The sequence below is a fragment of the Apteryx rowi genome, unplaced genomic scaffold (assembly GCF_003343035.1).
Source record: "Apteryx rowi isolate R43461 unplaced genomic scaffold, aptRow1 scaffold_499, whole genome shotgun sequence".
Classification (NCBI taxonomy): Eukaryota; Metazoa; Chordata; class Aves; order Apterygiformes; family Apterygidae; genus Apteryx; species Apteryx rowi.
The window spans coordinates 312,622-325,124 of NW_020450759.1; the positions used below are offsets into that span (position 1 = coordinate 312,622).

The 12,503-nt window shown below is 39.3% G+C and overlaps 1 protein-coding gene across 1 annotated transcript in view; it reads left to right on the forward strand.

Annotated features, from left to right (window-relative positions):
- Nucleotides 1-12,503, forward strand: part of CD226 (CD226 molecule) — a 31,081-nt gene that overhangs the window by 8,833 nt on the left and 9,745 nt on the right. Inside the window, exon 3 of the mRNA XM_026079292.1 lies at nt 9,823-10,155. Coding sequence (XP_025935077.1) covers nt 9,823-10,155 — 333 coding nt within the window. The remainder of the gene's footprint in view (nt 1-9,822; nt 10,156-12,503) is intronic.

Consider the following 12,503-nt stretch of genomic DNA (forward strand, 5'->3'; position numbering starts at 1 on the left):
AAAACTTGAAGGTTGTTTTACTATTAGCTGACTTGCTGTTGCCTGATAATTTAGGGGCGAATCTCACTTCTAATTTGTTCATCTGCTGACCCAACCTGCTGTTTAAGGAGGTTTGCTGTTGCAGAGAGTCGCAGAGAGGCTGCTGGGAATTGACTGGCTCTCAAGCTACTATCCCCTGCTGCTCTTTGACTTGAACACCTCCGTGTGGCCAGGGGAGACCTGGAGCACATCAAACATGACTACATGGTGCTAAGGATTAAAATCAAAGCTATGGGATCCTATGTGGTTTTCACCTTGATCCTGACAATGAAGGAGAAAAGCTTCGTGAACAGGTGGCATATCCTGCAGATCAACACCTTGTTGTGCAACTGATGTTAACATCAGGGCATTGGCTTTTATGACTGTGGGAGCCTCTTTGAGGATTGAGGACTGCTAGGAAGAGAAAGGATCCACCTGACCAGGTGGGGCAAAAGCATCTTCACCAACCAGCTGGCCAGTCTGGTGAGGAGAGCTTTAAACTAGGAACAACGGGGAAGGGATCCGATGCCTCACAAACAAGTATGGAAGCAGTGGACAAGGTTGGCAAGCAAAGGGTGCAGGATGATGTGGACAAGAGAGACATTGCAACAAAACAGGGCAGAAGGAAGCCCATCCTGAGGATATATACAGAAATAAGGAAGTGTTGTGAGGACAGCATTTTGGGGAAGCTCTCACATCTCTTCTGGGAACTCAGCATGACTGGATGCCCATGGACGCCCATGTGAAATGCCTGTGAACCAACACATGCAGCAGGGAACAAACAGGAGGAATTAGAGCTCTGTGTACAGTTGCAGGGCTGTGAGCTCATCAGGGCCACAGAGCCGTGGTGGGATAGCTCACGCAGTTGGAGTGCTGCAATGGATGGGTACAAGCTCTTTAGGAAGGACAGACTGGGATGACAAGTAGGGGTAGTAGCCCTTTATGTGCAAGCAACAGGAATGCATAGAGCTCTGTCTGGGAACATGTGAGGGGCCAGCTGAGAGCTTATGGGTCAGGATTAGAGAGCAGACCAAAGTRGGTGATGCTTTGCTGGGGGTCTGCTACTAGCCACCTGATTAGGAAGAAGTAGTGAGGCCTTCTGCAGACAACTGGAAGACATTTTATATTTGCAGGTCCTGGTCCTCCTGGGGGACTTTAATCACCCTGATATCCATGGAGGGGAAACACAGCAGGGCACAAGCAATCCAGGTTTCTGCACTGATGATAATGTTCTGACACAGGTAACTGAGGATCTGACAAGGAAAGGTGCTCTGCTGGACCTCATACTTGCAAACAAGGAAGGATTGTTTGGGGATGTGAAGGTCAGGAGCAACCTTGGCTGCAGTGACCATGAGACAGTGGAGTTCAGGATCCTGAGAGGAGGGAACAAGGCAAATAGCAGGATCACAACCCTGGGCTTCAGGAGAGGAGACTTTGGTCTGTTCAGGGACCTGCTTGGAAGAATCTCATGGGATACGACCCTGGATAGGAGAGGGGTAGGAAAGACTGGCTGATTTGGATCACATGGATCGCATCCTCTGGTGGTGCATTCCAATGAGCAAGAAATCAAGCAAATGTGGCTGGGAGCTGCATGGATGAACAAGGAGCTCCTGACTAAACTCAAACATTAAAAGAAAGCATATAAGAGGTGGAAGCAGGGTCAGGTGAACCAGTAGAAACATAGACACACTGTCTGAGCATGTGGAATGTGGTGAGGAAAGTCAAAGCCCATCTGGAGTTGCTAAGCCCATATGGTGAAGGATGTGAAAGGCAAGAAGAAAGGCTTCTACAAGTACTTCGTCTGCAAAAGGAAGATGAGGGAAAATGTGGTCCACTGCTGAATGGGGCAGAAAACCTGGCGACACAGGACACAGAAAAGGCCGAGATTGTCAATGCCTTGTTCACCTTGGTCTTTATTTGTAAGATTTGCTTTCAGGAATCCCGGGTCCCTGACACTGGTGGGAAAGTCTGGAGCAAGGAAGGCATCCCTTGGTGAAGGAAGATCAGGTTAGGGAACATTTAAACGAGTTGGACAGACAAAGGCATATTGGACCTGACTGGGTGCACCCATGGGTGCTGAGGGAGCTGGCCATTGTCATTGCGAGGCTGCTCTTAAATATCTTTGACACGTTGTGCTGACTGGGGGAGGTTCTTGAGGACTTCTTGAGGAAGAAAACAAATGTCGCTCCCAAGAGGGGCAAGAAGGAAGATGTGGGAGACGTGGAAGATCTACAGGCTGGTCAGTCTCATATCAATCTGTGGGAGAGTGATGGAGCAAAACCTCCTGGAAGCCATTTCCAAACATTTTAAGTACAAGAAGGTGATCAGGAGTAGTCAGCATGGATTTATGAAGGGCAAATTGCGCTTCAGCAACTTGATAACCTTCTGTGATGAGAGGACTGGCTTGGTGGACAAGGAGAAAGCAGTGGGTGCTGTTTATCTTGATGTTAGCAGTGCTTTTGTCATCGCCTCCCATAAAATCCTCATAAACAAACTGATGAAGTATGAGACAGTGAGATGGATTAAACTGACTGAACTGCTGGGCTCAAAGGATTGTGATCTCCAGCTGGAGACCAGTCACTACTGGTGTACTCCAGGGGTTGACACTGGGGCCAATACTGTTTATCTTCTCCATTAATGACCTGGATGATGGAACAGAGCACCCTCAGCAAGTTTGCAGACGATACAAAACTGGGAGGAGTGGCTGATACACCAGCTGGAGCTAGCCTCAGTGGTGCCCAGCAAGAGAGCAAGAGGGAATGGGCACAAACTGATATACAAGAAATTTCACTTAAACATAAGAAAAATCTTTTTTCCTGTGATGGTAGTCAAACACTAAACAACTTGCCCAGAGAGGTTGTGGAGTCTCCTTCTCTGGACATATTCAAAAACCTGCCTGGACGCGATTCTGTGCAACATGCTCTAGGTGACCCTGCTTGAGCAGGGGGTTTGGACTAGATGATCTCCAGAGGTCCCTTCCAACCTCAACCATTCTGTGATTCTGTAATAATTGCTCCACTTACCTCTTGAATAATAGTATTCACCTGGAAAGCTGAGTAATTTCAGTTGTGAAGTGATTATAGTCTGGCATAGAAAAGATGGCAATTAGATAAGGGGAAAGGAACCATCAGGCACAGCAAATCCTTAATTTCAGTTGGATTTTCTTTTCTCAGGTATTTCCCTGCCTATATAAGCCCAAATACTTACTTTTCCCAGCTACTATTCCCTAATTTTGCACCGTTGCAGCAACCATGCTAAAATTCAATTTAACTAAAGCATGATATTATCTCTAATATCAACCAATACCTCTGTAGCATCCAGTGGTTATGTGCAGACTCAAGAGTTTTATTAACCTTGTTTTTTGTTTCTGAAAGTGTAAATGTGATCAATGAAATTTTGAGATAATGGAATCTGGAAATCATTAGAGTATGCAATTGCAGGGGACAATGGAAAACACAGAGTAATAGCTTTAAAATATTTAAAACTAAGAAGATGGTATTAATTTATCTAGGACAGATTGAACAATATTTTATGTGGGGGAAATACATGCTAGGTTATGGAATGAATAGTGGCAGAAGATAAGCAGAGGGTAAAAAGAACTACAGATTCAAATAGTTAAGCTTCCAAATATTCTGAAGGAAATCACTAAGGGATGTTTATTTTTTAAGTTCTTAAATTCTTCCATCTGCAGATCCTATTTCTGCTACTGATATTTCTAATGATGAACCTTGCATTCAGCTGGCCTGTCAGGTGATATAAATGAGAATTTAATAAGGACAGAAAGAAATGGAAAGGAAACATTCAATAAAAGATACTGATGATATACTGACTTCTTTTATTTTCTTAGATGGTACCAAAGTGCATAACAAACTTATTATGAAACAAACTGTATCTATCTTTCTTTTCCAATATATTTTCAGTCCTTAAAACAACCCATTAAAGCTAACAGATAGGTTCTGAGATGTGGGGCAGAAATTTGCCACAGAGCATCCTGACCCAGCATTCCTGTGCTGTATAACACTGCTGGGACTGGGCAGGCTGGAAAAGTGTGCTGTCCGCTGCCTTGGGATCCATTCAAATGTTTGTCCTTAGGGGTCAGTTTGACTTTTCTCACCCTTTCCCATCCCCTCTCCCCTGCCTTTTCTGTCCTGTGTGGCTTAAAGCATCATTTCCTCTGTCCTACCTGAAGCCTGAACCCTCAGGAGTCTCATGGACGATGTGAGTAGGCAGACACAAACATGCACACACACACAGACACGCACGCATGTGCTGTGACACACAGTTTCACAGTATAACACTTCTCTTCATCCTCTGAGGGAAAATGTGGATCACTAACAATAAAGTGAAGGCTGGGTACAATAGTCTGTGTCACTTCTTCTGTCTCTTTATGGGATTCCTACTGCTGGTAAATTCCTTTCATCTTGAGATGATGACTCCTGTAGAGGATGAAAATCTGGGATCCTGACTTCTCGTACTTTCTAGACTCCTGTGGTTGAATTCCAGGATAGCACATTATATGCTCTTGTTGAATGACTTCTTTCTCAAAAAAAAAAAATAAAATTCTTCTTGCTAGAAATCCATGAATGTTTGTGTCTGAATAGAGGATGATTTTCTTTCTATTATTAGAACTGCACTCTCTCTTCCTCTCTTCAGTTTCTCCCCTTCCTTGCATCTCAAGTAACTAATGTTCAGTTTTAAAGACAGGGTAAAATAGCAATAGTGATGCAATCTGCATAAACAAACTAGAATTGGCAGATGGGTTAAAATTACATGCAAATTGTTTATAACCTCATGAAGAATTAACAATTGGTACAGACAGGTTCACCAAATTGTTACAATATCACTTATTATGAAAGAGATGTTTTAAGAAGCATAGGAGTATGAATGCTTTCATTTTATCTTTTATAATCCAAATAGTCACTGTTAGAAAAATACATTCTTATCAAGCATTGTTCTACTGCTGGTTTCTGTGTCTGACTGTAGAAGTGATGTCAAAACTTTGTTGGAAATAAAAATCTTTATTGGCCATTAATTCTCCAACTTATTTAATAGCTGTGCATCCTCATGTCCCTGTCTTATCCAAAAAATGGCAAAAATATTTTTTAGAAACTCTACAAAATTGTGTGTTATATGTTAATACAGTGGGAACACATTATTTTGGGGGGTTAAATATCATCCCATATTTCACTTATTCAGGAAGAATGAAGAGGGCACTCTTCTGGAAGTATTTTCTCATCTGAAAGCTGATCTTCATGGTGATAGAAAGCCCTGGAGAAAACTCATCTTCATAAAATTTTGAGCCTACTTTTCATGTTTGATTTATTTGTCACTTCTTATTATAAGTAGAAGAAAATTGTATTTGTACTCAGAGCTTGGGCAAACAAAGTGGAACCTGTCTTTAATGTATAGCCAAATTAGCTTTACAATTTTGAAAAATCTGCTAAGGTCATTTATTATTTCTGATGGAAAACATTACTTCCTAAAGGTGACTACTTTGAAGGTAGCTCTGCTACCTTCAGTATGAGCATCTGCTGATCTTGCGGTACATTGGAGCATGTGGGAATTGGCTGGGTCCTCAGATATGTGGTGTTACTCACTGTGTGCACTGCTAGGCTGTGTGTGTTGCCTGCACAAGTTGATGTAACTGTTTGTCTAGCCAGTAATAGTTATAGTGCCAGTAATAGTTAACCTTTACTTAACCTTTAAGCCTCAACAAAGATAAAGAGCCATTTAAAGCCCAAAGAATGCATAACTGATTCAATTAATTTTACTTTACTGCACTGAATTTTGCCTTTCTGAGGTTGCAGGATTGATGTTGAAGTATGTATATTTTTTTCTGGTGTGTGTGTGTGTGTGTGTGTGTATGGCTTTAAACCAGGAGGAATGCATGGGATTTATGTGTATGAGTGAAACTCTGGAAGCCTTGTACAAGATTATAAATCTGGGACTAGTGAAACCTATGATGAGCAGTAATAAAAATGTCATAGATACTGACTTTAAAAATGAATAAACTAGCTGAAAACAAGTCCAGATATCTAAACAACTTTCCATTGAAGAAACAAAACCAGCTAGTCCTGTCACAGACCAGAAAATGAGAAAAATAATGGTTGTGGATAAGACCTCTTGTAAATCGAACCAAAAAGTAGAGAATTTGAAATCTCCCTGGCCAAAACAATGAGAATCAAACTAATAAGAAGCATTCAATTTTAAAAAAGTAGGCCATTTTGATGTTTACATGACATTTATATTGACTTTTAATTCCTTGTGGGGAAAAATCAAACATTGCTTTATTTTCCAGAATGGACTCTCTTAACTTCAACAATTTCCCTGCTGCAGCATTTGAATTTGGTTGCTTAACCCTCTAAACTCTTTCCAAGAAAAATATTGAGAGATTATGTTTTTAAAAATATAAAAGCTTAGATTTCCCTCCCCTCCCTTTATGTTTTTAATGGTCCTAAAACAGCGGGAAATATGGGTAATTATAAGATATAATGAGATAGCACTATGCCAAAAGAGACTTGAGAGGAGTGTTCAACATAGAGCACCTCTTTGGTAAGCAGAGGCAAATGCACCTACTTCACCTGCTACTACTTTTTATCCAGGAGGACGATTACATTGCCAGAGCGGGCAGCAGCTGCAGTTGTTGGAATGAACAGAGAGAAGGGGAAGTCTATTTTTATCAGATGAAATGCTACATTTTTTTTAGCATTTCTGAAATAATCACATGTGCTTGTTACCTTGAGTTTTTTTTGGGGGGGGTGAAGGCATGTCAGTGTACCTTTTTCTGCAGAAGTATTTCTCAGAGTGGGAGGTATTCATCCCATACATACCAGGCTGAAAGCAAAGAAACTGTGTTCAGAAAGGTGCTAAATAAAAAAAAGTGGTTAAACAGAGGAAAAGGAGGATGAAAGAATTAAGCTGATACTGGTGCAAAAATAAAAAGGGACAATTACTTAAAACAAAAGCCTGAAACATTTAAGTGCACTTGGGAAATTTTATTACAGCTATGTAGGCCTGATTTACCACTGCTTGTGCCCTACGTAATCATATATTTTGTGCACAGTACCATATTGTAAGAATGGGATTGTTTAAAGTCTTTTATTAAGAGTGTAAATGGCTGAATGTTACTACATATTGTCAAGTAAAAAATATGTGCAAAACAAAAAATGTGTGATATATTACTGAGAACCTGGGATATCTTGTTGGACAAATATAACACAAGGATTTAACTAATAAATTATCAGACAGAAGGGATTTTCATGGTTATGGTGGAATGACTTTTACCTGTTTGATCACAGTTCACTATGTGCGTAATATATATTTTCTTAGCAAATGTACAGCAGGACAGCAAGGGAAAAGGCTGTTTTTTCCTCTGGTCCTGGTTGCTGCTTTTTGACTTGGGGGCAATCCTGTTAGGAGGGTGGCAACATTGTCATACACATACTTTCCTTAATAAGCAGGTTTATATAGGAGAAATGCCTAGATTCTTGCCAAAGGCATCAGTTCAAGGTGGCTTTGGCAGGAAGTGAAGGACCCAGGAGCAGAGGGCGACACTTGGAGGGTCCTGAGGAGAGTGCAGGTAGCAGTAGGGCTTGCTCGTAGCAGAAGGGGACAGCAAAGGCATCGAAGTGAAGGAGAAGATGAGATTTTATTGAAGACTCAGGAAAGGATGTGTGGTTTATTGTAAAATAGGCAGTTACTGAAAGCTGGTGGTCTGGAAAGCGGGGCTGGAGGAAAGGATCTGACCTGTAAGAATATGATGAGTGAGAAAGATTTGGTCTGCAAGCCCTTTTTAAATTAGCCCTCTCACCTGGCAATCTGAATGTGCTCTGCATAAAGAAATGACCTTTTTCTACTTTAGTGACTTTTGAAGGATTGGATCTTGGGATCTGCGCTTCAAGGAGCATTTCTTGCAAGTGTGCGATCCCATGATAGTAGTCATTTAATCTGATCTGAGTAATAGTTAGACTTCGGTGAGCAAATTTTTGCTGGAACTAGCACGATCTCTTACATGATTATCCAGCCTTGGCTGTCTTCTTCAGCAATAGAAAATTAACCATCTTTGGCAAGTTGTCCAAGGAGTTAATTACCTTAACTATGTTGTACCTTCTGTTTAGTCTGAATTTATCTCGCTTCTGTCCTTGTCTATCATTAACTTTCTGTCTCCTTGATTGCAATCTACATGCAGTCAAGTTACTCATTAATTTTTTTTAGGTAAACTAATTAGACACAGTTCCTTTTGTCTTTCAGCATTTAAATTTTTTAACCATACTTCTGGTTTCCAAAGGCAGAGGGAATGTAATTTTTCTGTGCTGTGTTCCATTGATAAAATATTCAAAAATTATATCTGGCCTTTTTCATTCTTGCTCTTCATTGTTTCACTGAGAGCGTGCAAATTTTTTCAGATTCTCAGGCTTCCACACTAAAGCTGCCTTTCTGTCCAACATGAATGGAGTCACTTATTCCTAGATTTAGGGTAGTATACTTGGCCACACGAAATTCCATTACCCTTTGTTTATACCTAGCTTAAGAAGTGGGCTAGATCACTCTGTATCAATCATTTCTCCAGTACTTACAATTTTGGCCACCCTGGCACTACCAGCATCCAAAGCAATAAAGTTTACCAGCATTATTTCCCCTAGGTCTTTGATAAAAATGTTATAGCAAGCAGTATCTAAACCTAACACAGTCTTACAGCATAATCTGTTCCAACCAGATTGTTACTGGATCCATACCATTCCATGAATCTCTGTTTACAGCTTCATTTTAAAACCTACTAGACAGATTTTGATGCATTTAATGACTGTCATTTTTCCTATGCACATTTTAATTTTCTGTCTCTGCTTCCAGTTGCTACTGTATATAGATGCAAACATATAAGAAATATATACTGGTGACATTTTTTGACATAAAGGCATCTAATGAGAAAGAAACTCCTTGAACAGCTTGAAAGATCAGACATTTTACATTGCAGGCAAAGCAGTTTGAACGTTAATCTCTTTCAACACTAAAGCTGACAGTACTAGTCCTTACTTAGGAGATATATGCATTACAAAGCTGCCTTTAGAAACCAAATGGCTATTGAATGCTCTGAATATCAGAAACACTGACAAGTTTTCTATAGAAGAATTTTTTTATTTTCTTAATCTGTAAACAGTGAATTCTATTACTAAAAGCAATAGCTCCGAGCAGAGAAATTTCAGTCAAAATGATTTAAAAAATAATATATCTATGGTTTACATGGGGATGAGCTATTGAATTTATCTGGAAATCTCCTTGCATACCACAGCCTGAATATTGCAAAGGATTTTCCAAAGTAGAGCATGCAAGTGGTTAAGAAATTTTTTATATCTTTAAGTGATAAGGTTTGTGAATGAGACAATTGTTATTCATAAGCTGGAATGTCCTGAGGGTCATGTAAAACTATTTTTTTTAATAATTAGCATGAAATCAGAATTTTAGAAGGACAAGACTACCATAAGCTTAATTAGAATGGTCCTATAATTTCTGTTGTTGAATATTTACTGAAACTTTTAATAATGCATTGATGTGTTTGAAATGTATAAAAATATCCTTCTTGCAATGTCACAGAAGCTCATAGCTCCATAGTTTACTGTTTTGTCTAGATATGCATAGAAATATAGTCTATATATGTATAAATGCTATTTTTCAGTATTTCAAATTGAATATCTTTCTGCTGTAAGCCAATTTCATTAATTTTTGCCATTCAGGAAATGCTGATGTTGAATTTCACTTGAATTAATTATAAGCAGTTTTTTTGGTGTTTTTTGTGTTTTTCAACAGACGCTTTTGAAGGACCGGAGAAAGAAAATAATCCTGTGTTTACTGAGCCGGGAGGAAATGTCACTTTTACTTGCCCTTATAATATTGGAGGTTCAGTGCAGCAAGTGATGTGGGAAAGGATTAAAGCAGATCGGATAGATAGCATTGTCTTGTGTAACACATTAGGGGAGAAAAGCTTTGGTTCAGATTTCGAAGAGCGTACACTGGTGGACTGCACTCCTGAGGCAAGCTCCACGATCATCCTTCAAAACATTACAGCTTCTGACTTTGCAATGTACCGCTGTGTAGCTACTGGAAGAAACAAAACCTATGCAATGAGTTTTACAGTGGCTGGTAAGTAAAGAAGCAAAGTGATAAATGGTTTCACAAAGAGGACCTTTTGAGGTATCACACTTTTACTATAGAGAGTAACACTTAAATAACAAATGAATACCACATTCAAATTTGCAGCATGTAAAGGATAGCAAACTTTACTCTTTTTGTTTGTTTGTTTCCATAGTAAGGAACTGGTTTTAAGCTCCTCTGATCTTATTATATGACTTCAGGACTGTTTGTGAGAAAGTAGTTTGATGTTAGGAAGGAGATACTTTGGAAGAGGAGAGACTGCCCAAATTTTCAGGGAGAGGTTGGTATTCCCCTGAAGAAGGCACTTGAGGAAGTCCCTACTAGCACAGATGCCCTGCAGGGTGCAGACTTAGGTCACAGGAGAGAGACCTATGTTCCACAAAAAGCAAAGAGCACCCTTCTATTTAAAAATGTTAAAATTTGTAAAATGGCCACTACCTTATTCATGTAAGGAATTTAGGGTGAGGTGAATAGCTCTCTAGCTTTTGCTTTAACCATTGTCACAGTTTGATCATAATGGGAGCTTAGGTATCCATATGTACTAAAATTACACAGACTGTGAGCTGAATCCCACATTCATATCTATTTTCTTTTATGATTGAAAAAAAAGACTAATTTTGGGTTATTCTTTATAGAATACATCTGGAAGATATGGTTCTTGTACCACCCCGGTCCTTCTTCTCCTGCTGTAGCATTCAGTCAAGCTTTTTAGTATCTTTAAGTGTATTGCCTTTGTTCCTGGTAATAAATGAATGTTCAACAGACAGCCCTTTAGCAGTGTCAAGAGCTGTGGCATGAGGTATAAAACTTCAGAATATCCTTAATCTGTGATATGGTTTTTGAGAAGCGGAGAATACTCTGGGGAAAAAAGGCTGACCTATTTTACTGAAAATAATCAACTACAAAAGTCCATGAAATTGAGCAGAATGTCATAAAAGGCAGAGAAGTTTCAGATGTAGAAGTCCTCTCTCTCACCTCTGACTACTTTAAACACTCAAATTTCAAAATTTTGACCACATTCATATAATCCAGCAGATATGAACTATAGAGCAATGAATATATTTTCTGTTCACTCCAAGTGCAGTGGTTCTCATACTAAAACTAAATCAGTCTATCAAATAATGATTTTATCAAAAATCAAACAAAAAATTATCTGTTCTATGTACAAAAACTGTTTCTTCTTGTAAAAGAGAGTTTCCATGCTTTATGGCTCTTGAAGCAAATCCTATAAATCACTGCTATTCCAACAATGCCAGCATGCAGTTATGTCTGTTTATTGGAGAAAAAAGGTATGAAACCAGTGAAAAAGCTGAAGTACAGTGTGATTCAGAAAATATCTGCTGTTTCCCTCTTAAACACTCACATTGCAGTATGACACACTGCCATATGTTGACTTTTTTGCAGTTCCAAGGGAAGTGTTTGTATTGACAAGGATTTCCAATCATTTGTCTTTAATGTTTGGAACTGTTTCATAACACATGACTAATAATTCTAGGGAAATAAGGAGAAACACTAAAGGGAAAGAGAGAGACAGGTCATGTGTCAGCTTGTGCAGCACTCTGTGAGACAGTCAGTAAAGTCCCTTACAAGCTCAGAGGGCCTTATTCTGTCTTGATTTGACATCTGTGCCTTGAATGAACCAAGTGGTGACAAAAACTTGATATGTCTTTTTTTTTTCATTCTGTCAGTTCAGTTACTTCATTTTGTCTGGCTTAGCATTATAACGAAGCCACAATCTAGCTTGGATTTGCTACCAAACTCTTCCAATGTCTTTCTTATGCTGATGTGATTATGCATGGATATTGCAAATCTTCTCACCTTGCCCAGTTCCAAAGATGTTTTGAAATATTGAGTCTAGGAGTTGGGAGAATAGCTGCAGTTTAAATAACAATAGGGAGACATTCTGTTTTGGTGGAGAGAGAATAAGACAAAAGACAGGAAACATTTTTTGGAGAAGCTGCTGCTGAGAAGATACCAAGAAATTTTGAAGAGGAGAAATCTTGTGGGAAGGGAGGTCGAAATAAGGAAATAGGATTTAGGGATTATTTGCAGAATTCATAATAGTTTCAAAAGCACTGATTCTGAGAGATATCACAGTAGAATGAAGAGGCTTGTTTCTTGTCTACAGGGAAATGTATTTCTGCAAGGAGAAACAGCATGGAATTTCTATGAACAAAGAAGGGAGATGTAGGAGAATAGGTATTCAAGTGTTTGGATAGTGTTTGTTATTCTTGCATTTGTACCAGTAAAAGTCATCAAGCTATATTCAGTGTTTTCCAGCATTTGTGAAAGCAAAACCATGAGACTTGTTCAATGCCATTAAGCTTGTCCATTCT